Raw genomic sequence first — 26,122 nt, 5'->3', positions numbered from 1 at the left:
TGCTGCTATGTCTTGGTGTTCCCCGAACATCCACAGTGGAGGTGGAGGCAGCCTGCTGACTGCTACGCCCTGTCTGTGATGACCTTGACAGGGTTCTCTCTGGAGGGTCAAGATCTGGAGGGTCCTGGCCTGCTTTCAGGGTCCTGCTGTGTGGCAGTGGCACCCTCCTCAGCCTGGGGAGCTGGAGCTGCTGGGGTCACTGGAAGAGGGGATTCGAATGGGCTGGACACTCCCAGAGTCACCTGGGCGGATGGCCCCGGGGTGTGCACCTGTTGATCCTCCTCCCTATGTGTGTCTGAGGGCCCCTGGCTGACTCCTTGAGAAGGGGAAGCTCGAGGGAGATCTAGCTGCACCCCTCTCGCATGCTCACTGTTGGATGCCCATTATGGCGTCAGCAATGGAGTTCTGTCCACGCAGCAGTGCAGTAGCGACATCCTGCAGCAAGGTCTCCATGTTGACCGCCACTGTTCCACTGTTGTCCTCAGTGCATTGGCAGGCCAGCGCTAACACCTCAGACTGAAGGTGGACAGACTCCTCCATTGTGCTTTACAATCTGAGGAGCCCAGTGGCCATCCCTTCCTGATGTTCCTGAGCTTGTCTTTGCAGCTCCAGCAACTGAGATATGATCGAGTCCAGAAGCTCGTGATTGGACTCGGACTCAGCAGATTTCTGGCCTCTAACAGTCCTCCGAGTGCCAGAAACCTGGGAAGTCCCTGCCTCCGCCTGCTATGGATCAGGCAGTGTGATGTACTCACCAGATTGTGATCCCAAGGCTACTTTAGAACTAGGTCCCACCTTGGTGTGTGTCTCTGCTCTGGTGGAGGGTGTGGGTGAGCGCTGTGACAGGACTCAGGGAGGGTGTCGTAAGATTCTTCTTCTGAGGTGTCTTTGGGACTTGAGTCGAGGACTTGGGTCGTGGACCCCCTCATCTGCTTCCCAGATGTGCCTGCAAAAGCAAGGGGAGATAATTAGTGCGTTGCAGGGGACTGCGGAACAGGGAAACTCACACACAGCATGGTTGCATGATGGATGTTGCACTTCTGGATCTTCACTTGGTTAAGACCACTGAACTCACCCTCAGCTCAGGGACAGTCCAGGTCATCGCCAGCCAGCTGGATGACTCTGTTTGCAAAGTCTGTGAGGACATTGATGTCAGGCATTCCTCCACCAGTCTGCAACCTCTCCCTTTTGTTGTGTGCCAGCTTGTCCTGCACAAAGACAGATGGGGATAGTGTAAGCAGGATGCCTGCCAGGCCAGATAATAAGGATGCCTGGCATGTGTGGGTGGTGAGTGGTGCCATGGACAGGATGAGGACATGATCCGTGGGGCAGATGAAGGTGTGTGTGAGAGAGTGAGTGGTGCTGTCCCTTGAACTGACAGTGAGTGAGATCCCTGTGCATGTGTGATGGGCTTTGGCACTGACCACCACTGCCACCACCTCCCGTGCTGGATTGATGACCTGGCTTACTGGTCTTCACCCAGAGCAGGGGTAGGGATCTTCATGCTGGGCCCCCACTGCATCCAGTAGCATCGCTAAATTTGAGGGCAGCATGTCTCCTCCCTTTGGCAGCCATGATTTTGCAGCAGCTTCCGAAGCCTTAGACAGAGCTGGCTCTGTGCAGGGGCGCCATCTAAATGTGGTGCCCAAGTTACTGAAGGCCCAGGGCGACAGCAGGGCAGGCAAATCAGAGACATACTAACATATGAATTAGGACCAGGAGTAGGCCACTCGGCCCCTCGAGCTCGCTCTGCCATTCAATAAGATGATGGCTGGTGTGCATCCAATAATGTATTATTAATGAGGCAACACACACCCGGAATGTTACAATACGGCGCAAAAAGCTGCCATTTGCGGCCGATGGATAAATTGGCCTTTTCCCGCCCACTACCACACTTTGTGTAAATCTGGGACAACTCTACCCTTGGTTTTATTTACTTTTTGAACAGAATCTTGTATATCAGTGGGCTGAACATCAAATCCTACTGACTTCATTGTCAGCTCACTAAACAGTCAGTCCCGCTATTACTAAAAGAGAAATATTGTTCCATTAAAACATGAGATGCAGGTCACATCTGGCCGTCCCACTCCCATCTCACCAAGAACATCCAATGAAACAAGAACCTACTTTTTCAACTATCACTCTGGTTAGATCCAGTGAGGTTCAATCACTATTGGGCGTCATGTGAACGTAGAAACATAAACCGGCTCACAAGAATCATAGAAATTGTAGCACAGGAGGAGAATATTCCACCTATTGTGCCTGGGCTAGGTCTTCAACTGAGTCTGTCTACTCAAATCCCATTTCCCTTCCTTTCTTCTTTATCAAACACATGGTGTTCTCGTCTCTGCCTCATGTAGTAAAGCACTCCAAGTTCTAACAACTCTCTGTGTATGAAAACATTTCTTTGAACATTCACCTTAATTCACTGATAATCCTGAGACTAAGTCACTCTGCTACAATCCCAACAAAGTTTCAGAAGGATCATTTACTGGCGCTTGCAAATAGTGACATGCCTAGCTAACTAGTACATGTCAGAAAATCATGGACGGAGCAGCTGTAATTTCCCACCAGTGACTGTCATTCATTCTCCTAGTGTGAAAGGGTTTCTTTCAGCACTGCTTCCAAATCACACCTGAGAAACGGCGTGCAAATCGAGAGGAGAGAATGAGAATCAATCCCTTCAGGTTTTGAGCAGCACTGCATCAAATGCCTTCCTCCTTCATGTCTTCAGGCTCTCTGCCTGAACAGGGTGCAACAATGCAAATTACATACAAAACATAGATAAATTCCCTGCACAGTGCATGCAAATATGCAGCAAATAGATCTGCACATGGATTTCCACCATTTGCCAGATGGATAAAGAGTAGCATTTAGATAGGTTCACTGGGATTGTGCTGGTTTCCCATCGGTTCCAGCCATGGATCAGAAAAATCCCCAAGTAATTCAGAGCCAATGCAAAAATGAGAATTCAAAACAAACCCATTTCATTAGTGACTTCAGTCATCCAGGACATTGAGTATTTGTATTTACAAAATAAAAGTGACAAATACACTGTTCAACCACCCTTAAAAATTTACCTTTACAAACTTTTGTTCTTGAATTAAAACATCACTGTGTGTAACTCACCTTTAATAGAAACAAAAAGGTTGATGTCAAAAGTGTACGGATCATCACTGCACAGATATGGCAAAGGCTTGGGATCCTGCACAATCGAAAGATCACAGGACAGTAACTAAAGTCATTTGACTATCCAGGCTACTTTCCATATTTAAAACTCAATGTTCGCGCTTCTACAATCGGTGATGTTCTCCACAAACCAACAAACAAAACAACCCAACTTTCTGAAATTAAGAAATGGAGCTATCCCAGTCCAGCTGAGAGGGCACCGAATTGCAAAGATCAGTATTCTCCACCTTCATTCCAGCACATTCCTTAACAGAGCCTGAAGTTAAAAATACTTTAATATAGATAACAGACCAGGATCAGATTTCAATCAATGGTATTAAAATGAAGAATTTCAACTTTTGAGAAAACTATTAAAATGTTTTAAGTAGATTGAAATATAATAAAATAAATCGAATGTTGGACAGTTGTCCAGCCCTTGGTTAAAATGCCCATTTGCTGTAACTATAGCCCTGATTTTAACTCAGGCAGGTGTGGGGAGTGGCAGATGTCAACACATTTGCTCCTTTCCCACCCTCTCAGCTGGTATCTGTCACAGATGCACTGAGCTGTCCTGGCAGCTACTGAGGAGCAGGAGACTGCAGCCAGTGCCTCATCCAAACAGGACTGGCAACCTTTTCCACCTGCTCTGCTCTACCCTGCAGAGTGAGCACCATTTGGAACCTTGTTCTAAGAATGGTCTCAGCGATTCAACAGCTGGGTGACAAATTAATAGACAGCATTTATCATGCTGATGATTAATTTAATCACATTTAACACTTTAGCCTACAGTGATGTTTAGTAAGTTCTGAATCTGCCTGTTTAGAATGCTACTGATTTGAATATTCTTCCATAACAGAACACAATGAAATGGGAGAGGATGGAACAAGAGGTCGGAAGAAGGGTCATACAGTCTCGAAACGTTAACCCTGTTTCTCTCTCCACAGATGCTGTTAGACCTGCTGAGTTTTTCCAGCATTTTCTGTTTTTGTTTCAGATTTCTAGCATCCGCAGTATTTTGCTTTTATATTTATGGAACAAGAGGTGTTTAGCACCCAAGCTGTGTGTAGGATTTCGGGGCAGTGGAATTGTTGTATGGTGTTGGGTGTAGTTCGATAGGTCATATTAAGATATTCGTAGTCTTAGGTAGTTCAACAGTAAGTATTTATTAACTACTAGAAACTATATACATAGGTACAGTAAAGGTCCAAGCTAGGAGCTGTCTCCATGCTTGCTTCTACACATGGGGCTCTGTCCAATACTATGCTGACCCTTAGGTACAGGTCATGTGTTCTCTTATATCACTGTGTGGGCAGTACTGTACTCAGTCCCACATTAATCCTTAATGTGCCAGATACTTATACTACAGGGAATGAGCAGATTATCGGAATCACCAAGCAACTAACTCATCCCTCATATCTCTGGCTGCAAGACGCTGAGGCTTCCCTCCCCTTTCTGATTCTTTATCACCCTGTAATCCTCCTTGTCCAATGGCCAATGTTGCTGTTGTTGTGGCTCCCCTGAATGGGGACCTCTCTGCATACTGAAGTTATACAGCAAGCAGCACTCCACTAAGGTATGGGAGACTCTTTATGGGAATATTGTAGTGAGTCCACAGGCCTGTCTATGGAGGCGCATTTATGGGGTATGTGGAACATTCCTTATTCCAATCCTACTCCAGCCCCTCCCACAACTCTTTCTCCGGTACATCGATGACTGCTTTGGTGCTGCTTCATGCTCTTGTTTGGACCTGGAAACATTTATTAATTTTGCTTCCAATTTCCACCCCTCCATCATTTTCACATGGTTTTATCTGACACTTCCCTTCCTTCCCTTGACCTCTCTGTCTCAACTTCTGGTGATAGACTGTCCACCAATATCCATTACAAGCCTACTGACTCCCACAGCTACCTCGAATACAGCTCCTCACACCCCGCTTCCTGTAAGGACTCCATCCCATTCTTTCAGTTCCCTCGCCTCTGTCGCATCTGTTTTGATGATGCCACTTTCAAAAACAGTTCCTCTGACATGTCCTCCTTCTTCCTTAACCGAGGTTTTCCACCCACGGTCATTGACAGGGCCCTCAACCGTGTCCGGCCCATCTCCTGCGCATCCGCCCTCATGCCTTTTCCTCCCTCTCAGAACCATGATAGGGTCCCCCTTGTCCTCACTTATCACCCCACCAGCCTCCGCATTCAAAGGATCATCTTCCGTCATTTCCATCAACTCTAGTATGATGCCACCACCAAACACACCTTCCCTTCACCACCACTGCACCCCCCCCCACCCAACCCTAGCTCCCCCCCCCCCCCCCCCCCCCCCCGGCCCCTCCACCCCACCCCACCACAGGCAGCATTCCACAGGGATCATTCCCTCTAGGACACCCTGGTCCACTCCTCCATCACCCCCTACACCTCAACCCCTACCCACAGTATCTTCCTATGCAACCACAGAAGGCGCAACACCTGCCCCTTTACTTCCCCCCTCTTCACTGTCCAAGGGCCCAAACACTCCTTTCAAGTGAAACAGCATTTCACTTGCACTTCCCTCAATTTAGTCTACTGCATTCGTTGCTCCCAATGCGGTTTCCTCTACATTGGAGAGACCAAACGCAGAGTGGGTGACCGCTTTGCGGAACACCTTCAGTCTGTCTGCAAACATGACCCAGACCTCCCTGTCGCTTGCCATTTCAACACTCCACCCTGCTCTCATGCCCACATGTCCGTCCTTGGCTTGCTGCATTGTTCCAGTGAAGCTCAACGCAAACTGGAGGAACAGCACCTCATCTTCTGACTAGGCACTTTACAGCCTTCCAGATTGAATATTGAGTTCAACAACTTTAGACCAAGAACTCTCTCCTCCTTCCCCACCCTCTTTCCGATCCCCCTTTCTCCAATAATTTATATAAATTTTTCTTTTCCCACCTATTTCCATTATTTTTAAATGTATTTCCATCCATTGTTTTATCTCTACTTTTTAGCCTATTTCGATCCCTTCCCCCCACCCCACCCCCACTAGGGCTATCTGTACCTTGCTCGTCCTGCTTTCTACCCTTAATGTCACCTATTAGCACATTAATTAGCTAATATCACCACCATCAATACCTCTTTGTCCTTTTATCTATGACATCTTTTGGCAATCTCCACCTATCACTGGCCCTCTATCCAGCTCTACCTGTCCCACCTCCCCTTAAACCAGCTTATATTTCACCTCTCTTTTATTTTTCCTTAGTTCTGTTGAAGAGTCATACGGACTCGAAACGTTAACTGTGTTCCTCTCCGCAGATGCTGTCAGACCTGCTGAGTGTTTCCAGTTATTTTTATTTTTGTTTTTGACCTGTCTATGGCCCCTGAACCTCTACTTCCATATCCCTATAACCGTCCTGGTGATCCCTATACCATTACTGGCTGTTCCTCCAATTGTCTGGGCTCTAAGCTCTGGAAAACCCTTCCTATACCACTCCAGTCCTCTACCTCTCTCTCCTTCTTTAAGGATTCCTCTTTTCTTGATCAAACATTTGGTCACCTGTTGTTATAGGTTCTTACGTGGCTCAATGTCAAACTATGTCTGTTACTGAAATAAAAACAGAAAATGCTGGAAGACCTCAGCAGGTCTGGCAACATCTGTGGAGAGAGAAACAGAGTTAACGCGTCGAGCCTGTATAACTCAATTTCAGAGCTTATACTACAGGGAATGCATCTGCACCCACAGTATTTTGCTTTTATCTTCATGTCTGTTACAGGTCCTGTAAAGAAGCCCGGGAGGTTCTATGTTAAATGCACAATGTAAAAAAATATTCCTCACATGTGGTTGGGTTGTTTAGGAATGTCATGATGCTCCTTGGTGCCAAGCTCCCAGCATTCTTCACCCCCACCAACAGATCCCAGTCTGCTTCTTCGTGTGTTTAGAACTAGAACAATGGTGTATGTGTGCAGAATATAAAGTCAGGATTCTGAGTACTTTGTGCCCACCTCTCATTTGTTCTCCCTTCAGCCGGGAATGAGTTAATACAAAAGAAATACCGTGGATGCTGGAAATTGGAAATAAAAACAGAAAATGCTGGAAAAACACAGCAGGTCTGGCAGCATCCATGGAGAGAGAAACAGATTTTTTTCAGCAGTGACCTACCATCAGAAGCCAGAACTCTGATGAAAGGTCATCAGCCTGAAACATTAACTTTCTTTCACTCTCCATGGAAGTTGCCCAGCCTGCTGAATGAGTTAATAAAATCAAGCATGTTGTATTGAAACATGACGTGTGTGAAGGAGTGCTGCAATGAAGTAATACAGAGCTGAGGCTGCAAAACAGTAACACCTTTGACTACCACCAGTGGTGGTAAAATAAGAAGACCCCTATGTCAAGCTGCTTTGATCAGGAAGATATCAAATACTCTAATTAAAGCAACTTGTTGTTGAATCAGATTACTAAAATCACATGAGAACTTTTAACATTTAAATAGCTGAGACCATTGCATCTTTTAAGGGAAAAGTGGATAAGGGTGGATGACCGCACAGGACTGAGGAAAGCACAGGGGACTGGGAATAGATTTGCTGATATCTACCCCTCAACCAGCATTACTAAAATAGGTTATCTGGTGCTTTATCTCATTGTTGTTTGTGGGAGCTTGCTTTGTGCAAAATGACTGCCATTGCAATATTATAATACTGACCGAACTTCATCAGTATTGCTGATAAGAGACATTTTGCCACAGCTTTTCATCTTGCACTCATAAGGGAAAACAACAAATTTACACTGTATGAGAAGAGAGTGCTGATTGTTAGGAAAGTGGACCCTGATTGGTAGAGGCGCGGCACAGAGAATGGATGGTAACTGGAAATGCTTGGCATTGACATTTCAAACAATGCTTGGCAGTTAACTTTCAATCACCATCAACGGTGCATTCTACATGACAATGCCTCTACCAATCAGCGTCCATTGGCAATCAATCAGCATTCTCTTCTCATACGGTATAAACTTGTTGTTTACCCTGACATTGGTATTCTTGCGAATTGGCCTGATGAGTGCAAGATGAAAAGCTTCAACAAAATGTCACTTTTTCAGCAATACTCAAGTTCTGTACTATCAAACGACTTCAATAGTACGTCATTGGCTGTAAAGCTCTTTGGAGCATCCTGCAGTTGTGAAAAGTGTGACATAAATACAAGATTTTCATCCCAATCAACTAATGACATCAATGTCACAGCTACAGAATCAATGGCCGGAATTTTATGTCCCTCCCCTCCCACTCCCTGCCACCCACTGGGAGCAGGGCTGGCAGGTTGAGAGGGGGCATAAAATTGGCTCTATTGGTGTGGTGCACCCTGCCCGTCACCTACCCATCTTTGATTGTATTTAATCAGTGTTGAGATAGGTGGCCGGCAACCTTGTCCATCCTTGGGCCAATTGAAGCCCTTAAGCAGCCAATGAATGGCCATTTAAGGGTCCCTTCCCACCGCTGCAAGGATCGTCCCTGCTTGAAGAACCCCCCGCCCACCAACCTCGGCCTTTCAATCTTCCCCTTAGCCCCTCACCAAGGCCTAGCTGACTGGCCCCAGCAATTCATCTTCCTCTTCAGTCTCCATCACTGGCTTCTGGTCCAGGAACTGCTGCAGTCCCAACAGCGACCACACCTTCCAGTGCAAATGCTGAGATTGAAGAGTTACAGGCTCTCTGATTAGCCAGCAGCCCTGCCTCTGAGGACTGAGCGCCACAACTTCACACAATGTGAAATAGAGTCATGGCCTCTAGGGTTGGCACGGGTAAGCTTGGGCCCTGACTTTCCAGCCAGTGGGTGGGGCGACCACTTCCACATTATATTCTGGCCAATTATTTCATTGAAATTTACATTCATATGAAACATGCCAGCTAACTTTGTCACCTGCTAATTTACCTGCATAGGATTGGCCACTACAAATGGCAGTAGTGCTTCCATCGATACAACCCAAGGTGAAATGGTAGTTCCGAAACTCTTCCCTAGGAATGGTCCCAGTGGAACATATTCCCATTTCTGAATATCCCGAGCTGCAAAACACCAAACTGATGTCAGTCTGAAGCCAGATTGGCAATGCTTATCTCAAATACTACACAATGAGTCCATACAGAGTTAGTCACAAACATCACTTTCTCTCCCATGTCATGCTTCTTTCTGCAGTATTGGATACGTTAAGCTATAACATTGAAACCTTTCACAACAAGATATGTTTGGTAGTGAAACTGGAGTTTTACTCACAGGGATATTTCCATTATCAGTTTGGGAAGGAGTCTGATGGGGAAAATGGGCAAGTATTGGGCCAGTTGTCTCGGGATAATGTTGCCCGGAGGTGTATTGAGTGCACCAGAGACCAGAGAGTGGCCAACATAACACCCATTTATAAAAAAAGGGACAGAGCTAATCCAGGTAATTACAGGTCAATTATCTTAGTATTTGTGCAGGAAAATTTTAGTCCTCCAGTTGAGGGTGCGATTTCCTCCAGTACAATGAGAAAATAGTGAGAAGAAGCCAGGATGTATTTCAAAAGGGAAAATCATGCTTGACGAATCTCATGGAATTATAGAATCATTGAGGAGGTAACAGACATGCTCGATGGGGGAGAAATGCACTGGATGTATGTGTCCATGCACTTTGACAAGATATTACAAAGGAGGTTACTAGAGAAGATCAAGGAATTAGTGGGAGGATGAAATTAATTAGAAAGGAAAAGACAATCGGAGTTAAGGTTTTCAATGAGATTGGAAAATTCAATGTAATTAGAAAATACAGTGTGATTGGTGTTCCACATGGTTCAGTCCTGGGGCCACTTCTGTTCTCAGTGTATATCTGTGATTTGGAAATAGGACTCAAGGGAATGGTTTCCAGATGATACCAAAATAAAAGGAAAAATACCTTTCGTAGAAGACCTAAAGGAAGCTGCAAAGGGATATTAATAAGATGAGGGAATGGATTAAAAATGGGCAGATGAAATTCACTGCTACAGTCAATGTAAAGTGATGGATTTTGTTCCAAAACATTGAAGCAGTAATGATGCTCTGAATGCAAGTCAGTTCGGTACCGTGGAAGAACAAAGGGATTGGGGAGGTGGGGGGGATAAGTTCACAGGATATGGAAGGCAGCACCCCAAGTTGATAAGATTGTGAAACAACTAATGGAATTTCATATTATAATCACAAGGCTTAGAATATAAAAGCCAAGAGGTAATGCTAAGCCCATTGTAAAATGATGATAAGATCCAAGTTAAAGTACAATGTGTAATATTGGGCTCCACATTACAGGAAGGATATTGAGGCTTCAGAGGGACTGCACAGATTGACTAGGGTGTGGATACAAAAGCAAAATACTGCAGATGCTGGAAACCTGAAATAAAAGCAGAAAATATTAAATATTCTCAGCAAGTCAGGCAGCATCTGTGGAGGGAAAAGCAGAGTTAATGGCCTGAATTTTCAACCTCGAGGCAGGTAGTGGGAGTCAGGAATATTCCTGGCTCCACCCGCCCGCTTCGGGAGAAAATGCCCACAAAGGAGGTATCTTCATTACCCGGGGTTGATGGGGGAGGGGGGGAGGCAGCGGCAGTGGGGTGGAGGATGGTTGCGGGCTGGAGTCGGGCCAGCCGATTTGGAAAGAAGTTCAGAGGCAGCCATAGGGGCTTTCAAGTGTGGAGGCGGGCTGTTTAAAAGGCCCACCTCAGTGCTGTGGGGCTTCACCCCGATCAAAATGAAAACAAAGGCTGTCCAGCCATCAGCCCTCACATCCCCTCATCCCCCACATACTTCCCATGCCCCACACATGCCACCTCATGCCCCTATACCAAGCTATGGCACTCCACCCACCCCCATAGCTCTTATGCCCCTATACCAAGCTATGGCACTCCACCCACCCCCATAGCTCTTCTGCCCCTATACCAAGCTATGGCACTCCACCCACCCCCATAGCTCTTATGCCCCTATACCAAGCTATGGCACTTCCATGCCATTGACCTGCAGACACTGTATAGAACCAATTAACCTATAGTGACAGTAGGATGTATAACAAAAATTTAAAGCAATTAATTCATTCATTACTTTTCACTATGTTAAAAAAAGTCATTTTACTACAAGGCACCAAAAGTGTCAATCATCCAGAACCATTACAGTATCAATAACAAAAACCACGAACCCTTGAAATTGTGAAATTGACAGCAGAGATCAGAGAACCAGAGTTGTCAATCAAACAATGTTTTCCCTGGGGTGCATCCGTTTGAACACAAGTAATGGATTTCTGGGCTCTCAGCCAAGCATATATGAGGTTTTGCTGAGAGCCCAGTTTCCTCCAGGAATGCAACTTATAAATCACACCCACACCCTTGCTCCTGCAATTGAAAATTCAGCCCTTGTGTTTGAGTAAAGCTTTTTTCCTATATGGTCAGTGACCTTTGTTTCACTGGACATTAAACCTGACCCGTGGGAAAATGGTTTACAAATACACAGTCTTACCACTCCAGTCATTCATAAGAACCATCCCAAAGATATGTTCATGAGCCTTGGATACATCAATCGTCTCTCCCAACTTGGTGCCTGGTCCAATGAAGAAAGCCTAGTTTAACAAGAAAGGTGAAGTAAAAGTTGGAGTACATTTCCTTTCAGGTAATTACCAGCACGGAGCTTTATAGGTGGCACAGCTCCTGTAGATGCTGAATGAGAACCACAGCTGGTGTTGGTTGGAGAACAGCACGACTCTCCAACTCTCCAACACCTGAGATTTGAAATCTCAACATTAAAAATAAATGCTAAATGTGATTAACTAACGAAGTTAAGGAAAGCATCAAACTTATGGAAACAGCATATAACAGCACAAAGATGAATGGCAGGTCACGTGATTGGTCGGAATATAGAAAACGCCAGAGAATGATGAAAAGGATAATCAGGAGAAAGAAATTAGAAGTATGAGAGGAAGTGAGCTAGAAATTTAAACATGGAGAGCAAGTGTTTCTACAGGTATTTAAAAAGGATAGGAGTAAGTAAAGTGAGTGTTGGTCCTCTAGAGAGTGACAACGGGGAGTTACTAGTAGATAATATGGAAATGACAGATGAAATGAACAAATATTTTGCTTCTGTCTTCACTATAGAGGATACAAAAAACATTTCAGTAACAGCTGTAAATCAGGGGGTGGAAGGGAGAGGGGAACTTGGTGAAATTACAATCATTAGGGAAGTGGTACTGAGCAAACTGAAGGAGCTGCGGGCTGACAAGTAGCCGGGTCCAAATGAACTTCATCCTAGGATCTGAAAAAAGGTGGCTAATGAGATAATAGATGCACTGGTGTTAATTTTCCAAAATTTGCTAGGTTCTAGAAAGGTTCCATTAGACTGGAAAGTTGCAAATATAACGCCTCTATTCAAGAAGGGAGAGAGGCAGAAAACAGGAAACTATAGGCCAGTTAGCTTGACGTCTCTCATGGGCAATGTGTGAGAATCGATCATTAAGGAGGCTATAGCTGGATACTTAGAGAAACTCAAGATAATCAGCAAGAGTCAGCATGGTTTTGTGAAAGGGAAATCATGTTTGTCCATAGATCTCTGAAGGCGGAGGGGCATGTTAGTGGGGTGGTGAAAAGGGCATATGGGACACTTGCCTTTATCAATCGAGGCATAGATTACAAAAGTGGGGAGGTCATGTTGGAGTTGTGTAGGCCACAGCTGGAGTACTGTGTGCAGTTGTGGTCGCCACATTATAGGAAGCATGTGATTGCACTGGAGGGGTTGCAGAGGAGATTCACGAGCATGTTGCCTGGGATGAAACATTTAAGTTATGAAGAGAGGTGGGATAGATTTGGGTTGTTTTTGTTGGAGTAGAGAAGACTGAGGGGCGACCCGATGGATGTGTACAAGATTATGTGGGGCATGGACAGGGTGGATAGGGAGCAGCTGTTCCCCTTAGTTGAAGGGGATACAAGGGGATACAAGTTCAAGGTGAGGGGCAGGAGGTTTAGGGGGGATGTGAGGAAAAATTTTCTTTACCCAGAGGGTGGTGACAGTCTGGAATGCGCTGCCTGGGAGGGTGGTGGAGGCAGATTGCCTCATATCCTTTAAAAAGTACCTGGATGAGCACTTGGCACGTCATAACATTCAAGGCTATGGGCCAATTGCTGGTAAATGGGATTAGGTAGGTAGGTCAGGTGTTACTCAAGTGTCAGTGCAGACTCGATGGGCCGAAGGGCCTCTCCTGCACTGTGTGATTCTGTGATTCTGTGATTCTGTGATTCTATAATTAACCAATTTATTGGAGTTCTTTGAAGAATTAACATGTGCTGTGGATAAAGGGGAGCCTGTAGACGTACTGTACTTGGACTTCCAGAAGACATTTGATAAGGTGCCACATCAAAGCTTATGGTGTAGGGGGTAACATACTAGCCTGGATAGAAGATTGGCTGTCTGGCAGAAAACGGAGATGTATGCATATATGGGTCTTTTTCTGATTGGCAGGATGTGACGAGTGGAGTCCCACAGGGGTCGGTGCTGGGGCCTCAACTTTTTACAATTTAAATCAATGACTTAGATGAGGGGAGTGAAGGCATGGTAGCTGAATTTGCAGATGACACATAGGTAGGAACGTATGTTGTGAAGAGGACATAAAGAGGTTGCAGATGGATATAGATAGGTTGAGTGAGTGGGCAAAAATCTGGCAGATGGAATAGAATGTGGGAAATTGTGAAGTTGTTCACTTTGACAGGAAGAATAAAAAAGCAGAGTGTTACTAAAGGGAGAACGGCGTCAGAATTCCAAGGTACAGAGTGAACTGGATGTTCTGGTGCATAAGTCACGAAAAGTTAGTATGCAGATACAGCAAGTAATTAAGAAGGCTAATGAATCCTATCCTTTATTATAAGAGGAATTAGACATAAAAGTAAGGATGCTATGCTTCTGGTTATACAGGGCATTGGTGAGACCACATCTTGAATAGTGTGTGCAGTTTTGGTCTCCTTATTTAAGGAACGATGTAAATGTGTTAGAGGTGGTTCACAGGAGGTTTACTAGGTTGATACCTGGAATGAGTGGGTTACCCTTATGAGGAAAGGTTGGACAGACTTGTCTTCAAGAGGTTAGAAGAGTGAGAGGTGGCTTGATTGAAGTATATAAAATCCTGAATGGTATTGACAAGATGGACGTGGAAAGGATGTTTCCTCTTGCGGGTGAGTCCAGAACTACGGGGCACTGTTTTAAAATTAGGGGTCACCCTTTTAGCACGGAGATGAAGAGAATTCTTTTTCTCTAAGAGCGTTGTGCGATTTTGCAACTCGCTGCCTCAGGTGGTGGTAGAGGGGCGGGGTCGCTGAATATTTTTAAGGTGGAGGTAGATAGATTCTTGTTAGGTAAGGGGATCAAAGGTTATGGGGGTAGATGGGAATGTGAAATTCGAACCACAAGCAGATCAGCCATGATCTTATTGAACGGCAGAGCAGGTTCGTGGGGCCAAATGGCCTGCTTCTGCTCCTATTTCATATGTTTGTATGTTCATATGTTCATATGATTGCTTTCCCTTGTTATCCAGGACACCAGAGGAATTTGAAAAATTTACAAGAGGAACTCCCCCGGTCTGTTGCTACTATGGGATCTTTTTTACATCAACCTGAGAGGGCACACAGGGCCATGATTTAACATTCCATTCAAAAGATGATACCTCTGTCAGTGCAGCACTCCCTCAGTGCTGTATTGGAGTGACAGCCTGGATTATGCACTCAAGTCACTGGAGTGGGAATCAAATCCTGGACCTTCTGACTCAGAGTTCCAACAACTGAACCAGGCTGACACTTTGTACAAAGCTTACCTGAGTTTGAATAAGGTTAGCTAAATCATTCAGCTTTTTTTTAATATGTTCATTCATGGGATGTGGGCATCGCTCACAAGGCCAATATTTATTGCCCATCCCTAATTGCCCTTCAGAAGGGGATGGTGAGCTGCCTTCTTGAACCGCTACAGTCCATGTGATGTAGGTACACCCACAGTGCTGTTAGGGAGGGAGTTCCAGGATTTTGACCCAGCAACAGTGAAGGAATGGCATTATAGCTCCAAGTCCGGATGGTGTGTGGCTTGGAGGGGAATTTCCAGCTGGTGGTGTTCCAATGTGTTTGCTGTCCTTGTCCTTCTAAGAGGTAGTGGTCGTGGGTTTGGAAGGTGCTGCCTGAGGAGTCTTGATGAGTTCCTGCAATGCAGCTTGTAGATGGTGCACACTGCTGCTATTGTGCATTGGCGGTGGAAGGAGTGAACGTTTGTGGATAGGGTGCCAATCAAGTGGGCTGCTTTGTCCTGATTGGTGTCAAGCTTCTTGAGAGCTGTGGGAGCTGCACTCATCCAGGCAAATGGAGAGTATTCCATCACACTCCTGACTTGTGCCTTGTAAATGGTGGACAGGCTTTGGGGAGTCAGGGGGTGAATTACTCACTGCAGGATTCCTAGCCTCTGACCTGCTCTTGTAGCCACAGTATTTATATGGCTAGTCCAGTTCAGTTTCTGGTCAATGGTAACCCCCAGGATGTTGATGGGGGCAATTCAGTGATGGTAATGCCATCGAACGTCAAGGGGCGATGGTTGGATTCTCTCTTGTTGGAGATGATCATTGCCTGACAGTTGTGTGGTATGAATGTTACTTGCCACTTATCAGCTGAAGCCTGGATATTGTCCAGGTCTTGCTGCATTTGGACATGGGCTGCTTCAGTTTCTGAGGGGTTGCGAGTGCTGCTAAACATTCTGCAATCATCAGCGAACATCCCTATTTCTGACCTTATGATAGAAGAAAGGTCATTGTTGAAGCAGCTGAAGATAATTGGGCCTAGGGCACTATCCTGAGGACTTCCTGCAGTGATGTCCTGGAGCTGAGATGACTGACCTCCAACAACCACAGCCATCTTCCTCTGTACTAGGTATGACTCTATCCAATGGAGAATGTTTCCCCCGATTCCCATTTACTTGTTTTGCTAGGGCTCCTCGATGCTAATCTCAGGTCAAATGCCGCCTTGATGTCAAGGGTAGTCACTCCCACCTCACCTTTGGAGTTCAGCTCTTTTGTCCATGTTTGAACTAATGAGTTTAAAGCAATGAGGTCAGGAGCTGAGTGGATTTTGTGGAACACAAACAGAGCATCAGTGAGCAGGTTATTGCTAAGCAAGTGCTGCTTGATAGCACTGTTGTTGACCCCTTCCATTACTTTACTGATGATGGAGAGTAGGCTGATGGGGCGGTAATTGGCCAGGTTGGATTTGTCCTGCTTCTTGTGCACAGCACATATCTGGGCAAATTTCCACATAGCCAGGTAGATGCCAGTTGTAGCTGTGCTGGAACAATTTGGCTAGGGATGCAGCAAGTTCTGGAGCACAAGTCTTCAGTACTATTGCCAGAATGTGTCAGGACCCAAAGCTTTTTCAGTATCCAGTGCCTTCAGCTGTTTATTAACATCACGAGGAGTGAATCAATTCGGTTGAAGACTTGCATCTATGATGCTGGGGATGTCTGGAGGAGGCTGAGATGGATCATCCACTCGGCACTTCTGGCTGAAGATTGTTGCTTCAGCCTTACATTTTGCACTGATGTGCTGGACTTCTCCATCATTGAGGATGCAGATATTTGTGGAGCCTCCTCCACCAGTGAGTTATTTAATTGTCCACCACCATTCACGACTGGATGTGACAGGATTGCAGAGCTTAGATCTGATCTGTTCGTTGTGAAATCGCTTAGCTCTGTCTGTTGCTTGTTGTTTATGCTGTTTGGCACGAAAGTAGTCCTGTGTTGTAGTTTCTACAGGTTGACACCTCATTTTTAGGTATGCCAGCTGCTGTTCCTGGTATGCTCTCCTGCACTCTTCATTGAACCAGGATTGACCCCTGGACATGATGGTAATGGTAGAGTGGGAGATATGCTGGGCCATAAGCTGTATACATCTCTGCTGCTGCTGATGGCCCACAGTCTCTCATGGATTCCCAGTTTTGAGTTCCTAGATCCATTCGAGATCAATCCCATTTAACATGGTGCTAGTGCCACACAACATGATGGAGGGTATCCTCAATGTGAAGACAGGACTTCTTCTCCACAAAATGGTCACTCCTACCAATACTGTCATGGACAGATGCAACTGTGACAGGAAGGTTGGTGAAGATGAGGTCAAGTATGTTTATCCCTCACCACCTGCCGCAGACCCAGTCTAGCAGCTATATCATTTAGGACTTGGCCAGCTCAGTAAGTAATGGTGCTACTGAGCCACTTTTGGTGGTGCACATCGAAGTCCCCCACCCAGAGTAATCCTGCGCCCTTGTCACCCTCTGTGCTTCCTCCAAGATCTTAAATATTGTTTGGCAAAAGGTGCGAAATTTGAAAAATGACTATCTTATTTTTAAAATATGATATTGAAAGCTTGAGATTTACACGATTAGGGGTAAATACATTGCAGGGAGTCAGAGGGGTCATGGCATCCTCCAGTCATATTGAGTTGGCCGATATTTGACGTCAGGGCTCGGCCAAATTGTACTGCAAATAATTTACGCAGTTAACTTTTAGATTCTTAACTGTGATCGTGTTGCTGATTTGGAGGGATTGGAGTCACAGCCACGCTTTGCCAAGTCAGCCAAATCTGAACTTTGACCCTCCCCTTGAACCTTTGTCCTGAGCTTAACCCCATGTTACAAAACAGAAGAACTGGTTGCGGCTCCTGGACACATCATTCTGGAAATCCTGGCTAAAGGGGCAGAGGTCAGGTTGTTCTCCAAGCTGTATTGGGAAGTGTGCCAGACTATTTTGTGGCTGCTCTCTGGAAACCTCTTTTAGAACCTTTGATTAGGACCCTTTATGCCTGACAGAAAAGGGCAGAGTGCATTGTGCTTAGTGCCTGACTGAAAAGGTCAGAATGCACGATGCACACTTCACCCAACTGTGCCTGAAAATTACACCTATTGAAGGACCCTAATTTACATAATGCAGCCCAACTCCCCCATTTCATTGGGGGAAGTTGGACACGCCTGGTCCACAATCATATTAGGTTGGCCTTGGGCATCTCGGGAGCTGCCACCATTTCCCTGTACTTTGCATCCTGTAAAATGGGCAGTCATTGGTTGAAAATTACTCTCATTGACTTGAATTTGTCCTGCCTCAGAGAGACTCAGAAATATTGGCCATTTTGCAATGTGCAGCAGGCATCTGGGAACACCACCCTTGCAGGATCTGCTTGAAGTCACACACCATCCTGCTTTGGGCACATTTGTTCCTTTGTCATCACTGGGTCAAAATCCTGGAACTCCCTCCCTAACAGCACAGTGTGGTACCTACACCACAAGGACTGCAGGGGTTCAGGAAGGCAGCTCATCACCACCTTCTCAAGGACCATAAATGCTGGATGCATATGGTGGCACCACTTTTTCTAGTCAGAATCGATGATTAGTTAATTCCCCTGTCAATCACACCTGGAGCCCACACTGCTGTATGTAATTATGATTGGCTTTTGGGCATCATTTGTATCATGTGAATACCCTCCACTGACTATTTTGCTGCAGAAATCGCGTTGCTTTTATTGTTAGGATAGGATGTGGTAGCTTCAGTTACAAGTTTGGCTTGCTGTAGTTTGTAGATTCTCCTTTTAAACAGTCTCTGTAAACTGCAGTAGTGCACTAAATAGACTCCCTTTGCTTTGCTGTGTACTGAGTAAATAGCTGTTGCTTGCTGCAAAACAGACCATCTCTCTCAAGTTCTGTCGAAGGGTCATGAGGACTCGAAACGTCAACTCTTTTCTTCTCCGCCAATGCTGCCAGACCTGCTGAATTTTTCCAGGTAATTCTGTTTTTGTTTTGGATTTCCAGTATCCGCAGTTTTTTTGTTTTTATCTCTGTGTTTAATTGACTGCCACTGCTCTTCAAGAAATGCCTACCTCCTTGAAGAAGTTCTGTTCTTTTCTGCGACAAGATTTCCGTTCCTCTCTTTTGCCTTGCTCACCTTCATTGCTTTCCATTTCCCTTCTGGTGTTTGTTGTTCTATTGTTGTTGACATCTTTTGATGATCTGCTTCTATCACTGCTTGTTTGTCCCTACAGCCACACCCCCCCCCCCCTCCACTTCTCTCAAGTTCTGTCGAAGGGTCATGAGGACTCGAAACATCAACTCTTTTCTTCTCCGCCGATGCTGCCAGACCTGCTGAGCTTTTCCAGGTAATTCTGTTTTTGTTTTTTCATTTGTTGTGAATCCTGGCCTGGCGTAAGACCCACCCTGCCTTCAACTCAATTGGTTGATATACCGGTGTCAATAGACACTGACAACTGTTGGCCTTGTTAGTGACGCCAATCGCAAATTTCAATGAAATAAACATACCATCTCCAATTCAAAATCCAGAAGTTTGCAAGCTCGAAATACAGGCGGCAGTGCTGTAATGAGAATGTTTTGATTCACCAGTTAAACATTACCATGGCAATCATATGCAATGTATTCTTTATAATCTTGAATTTAATAATATTAGTGTAATAGTTATTCTGACATATTGAATGTGCGTCCAGTCATAAAATTATGAAACAACACTAAGAACCAAACATCATACTTGGTAAATATTTTATTGGATTCCAATTCAGCCAGGACATGACAGAGCTTCTACAATCACCCGTGAGGAGTCTCTGGGCTAAATTTTATGATTTAGCCATGAGCAGAGCCTTGCTTGAGGGAAGAACAGGTGGCTTATCTGTGATTTAGAGCACACTTGGTTTTCCATTGAGCGCCAGTGGATGACATAGTTAAAAAAATAAATGGACAGCAACTCCACATTGAAATATCCTTCGATCACAACAAACTGGAAATCAGCAGCATTAACCCCTCAAATAACTGAACATATAATCAGATTGTGAGGTCTTAATCTAGCTCCGAGTGCCTGTGATTCACAAGAAAAAAACCTCCCCACAAAATGGGAGTCTTTTCCTCTGGGGCACAAGAATAACCAGAGTGGGACTGAAAGCCTCACTGGTCAGAATAGGTGAAGGCTCCTAATTGGGGTTAGATAGAGGTGATGGGATTCTGCAACTAGTCGAAGTTAGAAACACGCTCCATTCACCAAAAGTACTGACAGCTCACAAAATCCAGAAGAGGTACACAAACCTACACATGGCCGAAAAGGAAAGGGATTTATGGGGTTAATGGGGTAAAACTTGACCGTGAGATAAAGTAAAATGGGTGATAATGAATTCTCAGTCCATTTTACACATCTCCTCATTTTTATATCCATTAACTTCAAACGAAATCCAACTCAGAAGAGGTGTAAAATGGACTGCCAACCTGCAGAAGTGGTTATGTACATCAATAGCTTTATACAGGCTCCCTCTGTGCTTGTGTACCCATCTCCAGCAAAGGCAAGGAGTAAAGTTATACAAGCTGAACTAACCAGTGAAACTTTACAAAAAGCAGCAACACTATCTGCTCGGAGACCAATTTGAAAAATATCTGGAAAATTCCTGGCTGATCCCCCTTCCATATCTTATTACCATTTCACCAGACAGCAAGATACGCAATGGAGGATCTCAGCCACTGGCTGGAGAGCTGGTGGAAGCCCCGTGTTGCCTCTTTTAGGGATGGCCTGCTGAATTCAGTGCCACGAGGTACATAACTGGACAGTGGCAGGCCTTCCCTGATCGACTTTTGGACATCATTTTTATTATGTGACCACCCTCCACTGGCTATTTTGCTGCAGGAATCACGCTGCTTTTATTGTTAGGATAAGTTGTGGTAGCTTCAGTTGCAAATTTTTCTTGTGGAGGAAAACTCGCCCCCTGAGAGCTGCTGGCCAGTCAGAGGCTGGCAGCTCAATTGAACAGCGACATTGCCAGTTCTACACCCACCTAGGCCCAGGATCATCGGTGTGTTGCAGGCCACAGGTGAGTGATGGCAGGAAGGGTGGGGGTGGGGGGTTGCAGTGGGTGCTGGTGGTGGAATTGTCAGCAAGGGCACAGGGGTGACTCTCAGCAGATCCCTTCCTTCCTGATGCTGGATCTCTTGACCAGGCACACAATGCCTTTGAGAGGGAGCCTGCAAGCAGGCCCTCGTGGGCTTGTTGTATTCCCTGCATGGTGAGCTCCCAACCAGCTGCTGGGTTAATACCAGCAGCAGAGGGATGAGACCCTTAAGTGGGCATTAATTGACCACTTATGGGTGTCAACTGGCAGCAGCTAGGAAGGCCATCCACAGACCTTCCTGCCATGGACGTGATCGTGGGGGGGAGGAGGTGGGAGGGTGGAAGGGGTCATCATCTTCCACCCTCCCAGTTGTTGTTGTATATTCACCAAGTGAAGGGAAAGATTTCATTTCCATTTAATACATGGTCCCTGCTGAAGCATTTCACCTCCCTCATCAACTGCTTGCAACCATTAAAATAAATTTCTATTAAGTGGTGTCAGGCACTGCTACTATCTTTTACCCTTATCAACTGCTGAAGGGCATTCCGGACACGAAATCGATGTGACAGTATCATCAGGATCTCTGAACTGTGATATCAAGAGGTGTAGGATTCCAAGCTAGTCAATAAAGTTATTCTTAGCCAGATTTAAATGGCCCTTTCTGATGTCCGTGATTTGAGGAATAAAAATGTCACAGTGGCTTTTAAAAAGTCTTCTATCTAAACAATTTCTCTAGATTGAAAAATATTTTTCATCACTCATTTAAGTCAGAAATGTAACTCCATGTGGTCTCATACTTACTCTCATCTGATCTTGTCTGTCCCATGGGTCTTCTGATGGGGGTACCAGACACGACAACAGATGATGCACGGCCATTGTAAGCAACAGGTAAATGCAACCTGGGAGTGGAGTACAGGAAAATGGTTTAAACTCTGGCTTTTTCTGCAGCGCCAAACTTTATTTTACATAACAAAAGGACTGGATCATGCTCAATGAATGCAAACTGACCTCAGACATATACATTTTCCAGGTAAGGTTGAACTCATGTCAGTCACAAGCTAGATATATGTGAGGGAGGTCACTGTGCCCAATCAGAAAGACAACCAGTCAAAACCAGGTGGAAATTTCGACTGGTCTTAATTGGTTGCAACTGGAGTAACTGGTTTCAACTGGATATACAGAAGATGACTGGTAATTATGGACAAGACCCAGTTTAGATTCCCTCTTGCCCAGTTGGCAGCAGACTTTAACTGGAAGCACTTTAACTTGTTAATTGGTTTAACTGAAACCAGTTGTCATATATGCTGGAACCAGTTGGAATTAAGTGGGACCAATAGACATGTTAGTTAATTCAACTGCTACCATTTAGCAGGGCCCCCATCCAAGGGACCCCCAACTGTTTCATCTTCACTACTGGGGAGTCCATGGCTCTATCATTCCATGTGAACAAGTTTCTGATATCAGTCTTAAATTTGCCATTTATTCGCTAAAATGTGTCCCCATTTCTAATTGTCTTGATTTAATTTGAGCTACTTTTTCAAGATTTATCTTCTCCAAAGTGTCAACCATTATATACACCTTCATCGGATTACCTCTCCATCGCCTCCCTGTGAGGTCAACATCCCAATTCTCCCCAGTCTTTCCTCTTACACTCGTGGTCAGTCTTGTGAATTGTCTTTGGAGTGTGATCATTAGTAGCTAGGACTGAACACTCACATAGGGCGCAATTGACCAAGATTCTCTCACTTTCTTTGACCATGTAGAGCAGTCATTGGAACATAATATTTGAATCACATGTTATTTCTATCTGATAAACAAGGAAATTCAACCCTCCCCCATATCAACTCCTTGAGCAATGGCAGGACCTGGTCACTTATGATTAGGAATAATTTGTCCACTGTTGTGTGATTCAACATAAAAATATGCAAAAGACAAGATTATTACTTGGGACTAAAACGAATCACAAATTGTGAAGGGAAAGTGCACAATTACGGAACCTTGAACAATGCAAACTGTCTACTGCCAGAATTCAAGGTTCAGATGCAGTAACAAAATGCACAACATCCCTGAAACATTTCTGTTTACCCATCAGGCTTTAGAGGAGAGGTTATTCTAATTAGTCTGTTATTTTTGTAGGATTCTCTCCATGCCAATCCCACATACCCCCGCCCCAAAAAAACCTAACACCAAAAGGCCAACCTGAACATGAAACTGTCAGTGACACCTCGATATTTATAAGAGAGGATTTGGGAACCAACGTTCAACCCATTTAAACTAAACATCTAACATCTGCAAGAAAATTAAACAGTAAAGACCATTCGTTGATCACATGAAGTTAACTCCAGATGCAAAGGTCAGGAAGGAGGGGCTGCTGCCTGAGTCATGGGGTCTCTGCCCCTTTAATGGGGCTTGGAATGCCCAGAGTCTGGCCCACACCTGGAGTTGGGTGCAGGCCTGATGGAGCTCCAGTGAATTGTCGGGAGTGGCTGAACTTCTTTCCCATGTGGAAGGGTTGTTCATGGCCAAATGCAGGGGTACCAAAAAAAATTGCATGGTTTTCCGATGCTCACCTGTCCACCCAACAGTCTCCTGGGAGTGGAATATCGTACAGGGTCCTGGGGAAAGGGGATGGAAGCTGAATTGTTGAAAGGTCGGCTGGGGCAGCATGTGTTGGTGATTCTGCAGCTGCTGTTCCAGACCCACATCAAGAGGCCAGTCTGCCTCAAATTTAACCGGGTGAAATTTCTGGACTTTGAGCTCTAGGCCGGGAGTTTCCTTCCAGCTGCTCCTGTTCACAGTCAGTGCAACTTCAACAGAAGTGCAACAGGAACCCTGTTCAAGCAGAGAAGCAGGGTTTCTGCCACACGTCTTGCATCAAAGTTACACCAGCGCAGCAGGAGGAACTCAGAGGAAATTTCCACCTCCGGTCCCGTGGGTGATTTGACAAATCTGTTACAAGAGAAATGTTGGTGTTGATTGCAGCTGCCAGCAAGATGGCTGTTGGATCAGCTTGTTGTTCATGGTCAATTTCTGAGATTCTCATGAGTGTGAGTGCAAGTTTCAGCGAGCAGAAGAGGCATCACTGGATGGAGTGTCTGAGATTCAGGAGCAGACTGGCCACGAGCATCCAACTTTAACACCCACAGTGAGCAATCAAAGGTCTAACTGGCACTGGCGTGGGCATGGGTTTTCCAACCCTCCTGGACTCTCCAGAATTAAAAATGAATCTCCTGCACACTGTTGTGAGAAAAATTGCAGGTCATTAAAGGAATTGTCTGCTTTCATCATTTTCCTTGAAAACCTTAATTTATTAGTTCTAAATCATTGGTGTTCTGGAACCTCCTGAATTCCAGACACTTGGAAAGCTGCACCTGAAATATTTCAAGACAGGGTTACTGGCTCAGCACTAACCAGTTTGGCATGAGGGCATTGTCCTTTCCTCGAAACATGATTCCAACATTTGTGGCATGCTGACGGGATGAATAAAAATCTGTGTAATCCCCTAGAAATAAAAAATATACAATGCAGAACAGTCCGCTTTATTGACATTTAGAGCCATTCCCAGTCTCTGTTACTCTATAATAAGGGTTATGCTTTAAGAATATTATTCCTCTGACTGGACAAGCTGCAATGCTGCCATGTTAGAAGAAAAGCTTCATATACCTTTCGTACCAAAACGTATCACAATCTTGGTTTAGATGGTTAAGGGGAGATTCTTGCCCTTTGCTTACTGCTCTCTGCTGCCCCCTCACTGCACAATGACCAAAAGCAACTTCCTAATACACAACAAAAACAGAATTACCTGGAAAAACTCAGCAGGTCTGGCAGCATCGGCGGAGAAGAAAAGAGTTGACGTTTCGAGTCCTCATGACCCTTCGACAGAACTTGCGTTCGAGTCCAAGAAAGAGTTGAAATATAAGCTGGTTTAAGGTGTGTGTGTGGGGGGCGGAGAGATAGAGAGACAAAGAGGTGGAGGGGGGGGGTGTGGTTGTAGGGACAAACAAGCAGTGATAGAAGCAGATCATCAAAAGATGTCAACGACAATAGTACAATAGAACATATAGGTGTTAAAATTAAAGTTGGTGATATTATCTAAACGAATGTGCTAATTAAGAATGGATGGTAGGGCACTCAAGGTATAGCTCTAGTGGGGGTTTTTTTTTATATAATGGAAATAGGTGGGAAAAGGAAAATCTTTATAATTTATTGGAAAAAAAAGGGAAGGGGGAAACAGAAAGGGGGTGGGGATGGGGGAGGGAGCTTACGACCTAAAGTTGTTGAATTCAATATTCAGTCCGGAAGGCTGTAAAGTCCCTAGTCGGAAGATGAGGTGTTGTTCCTCCAGTTTGCGTTGGGCTTCACTGGAACAATGCAGCAAGCCAAGGACAGACATGTGGGCAAGAGAGCAGGGTGGAGTGTTGAAATGGCAAGCGACAGGGAAGTTTGGGTCATTCTTGCGGACAGACCGCAGGTGTTCTGCAAAGCGGTCGCCCAGTTTACGTTTGGTCTCTCCAATGTAGAGGAGACCACATTGGGAGCAACGAATGCAGTAGACTAAGTTGGGGGAAATGCAAGTGAAATGCTGCTTCACTTGAAAGGAATGTTTGGGTCCTTGGACGGTGAGGAGAGAGGAAGTGAAGGGGCAGGCGTTGCATCTTTTGCGTGGGCATGGGGTGGTGCCATAGGAGGGGGTTGAGGAGTAGGGGGTGATGGAGGAGTGGACCAGGGTGTCCCGGAGGGAGCGATCCCTACGGAATGCCGATAAGGGGGGTGAAGGGAAGATGTGTTTGGTGGTGGCATCATGCTGGAGTTGGCAGAAATGGCGGAGGATGATCCTTTGAATGCGGAGGCTGGTGGGGTGATAAGTGAGGACAAGGGGGACCCTATCATGTTTCTGGGAGGGAGGAGAAGGCGTGAGGGCGGATGCGCGGGAGATGGGCCGGACACGGTTGAGGGCCCTGTCAACGACCGTGGGTGGAAAACCTCGGTTAAGGAAGAAGGAGGACATGTCAGAGGAACTGTTTTTGAACGTAGCATCATCGGAACAGATGCGACGGAGGCGAAGGAACTGAGAGAATGGGA

The 26,122-nt window shown here is 45.4% G+C and overlaps 1 protein-coding gene across 3 annotated transcripts in view; it reads right to left on the bottom strand.

The window, feature by feature from the left end:
- Nucleotides 1–26,122, bottom strand: part of fah (fumarylacetoacetate hydrolase (fumarylacetoacetase)) — a 71,504-nt gene that overhangs the window by 30,754 nt on the left and 14,628 nt on the right. For 2 of the 3 annotated variants that reach the window (XM_041175134.1, XM_041175135.1), the window contains 6 exons: nucleotides 24,452–24,542; nucleotides 21,842–21,939; nucleotides 19,479–19,531; nucleotides 11,632–11,731; nucleotides 9,056–9,186; nucleotides 3,130–3,205 (listed from right to left, as the gene is read on the bottom strand). In XM_041175134.1, coding sequence (XP_041031068.1) covers nucleotides 3,130–3,205; nucleotides 9,056–9,186; nucleotides 11,632–11,731; nucleotides 19,479–19,531; nucleotides 21,842–21,939; nucleotides 24,452–24,542 — 549 coding nt within the window. The remainder of the gene's footprint in view (nucleotides 1–3,129; nucleotides 3,206–9,055; nucleotides 9,187–11,631; nucleotides 11,732–19,478; nucleotides 19,532–21,841; nucleotides 21,940–24,451; nucleotides 24,543–26,122) is intronic. The other variant, XM_041175136.1, reaches the window with a different exon arrangement.

The sequence above is a fragment of the Carcharodon carcharias genome, chromosome 26, assembly GCF_017639515.1.
Source record: "Carcharodon carcharias isolate sCarCar2 chromosome 26, sCarCar2.pri, whole genome shotgun sequence".
Classification (NCBI taxonomy): domain Eukaryota; kingdom Metazoa; phylum Chordata; class Chondrichthyes; order Lamniformes; family Lamnidae; genus Carcharodon; species Carcharodon carcharias.
The sequence above is the reverse complement of the archived record's forward strand: the minus strand, read 5'-3'. Positions and strand labels throughout refer to the sequence as shown.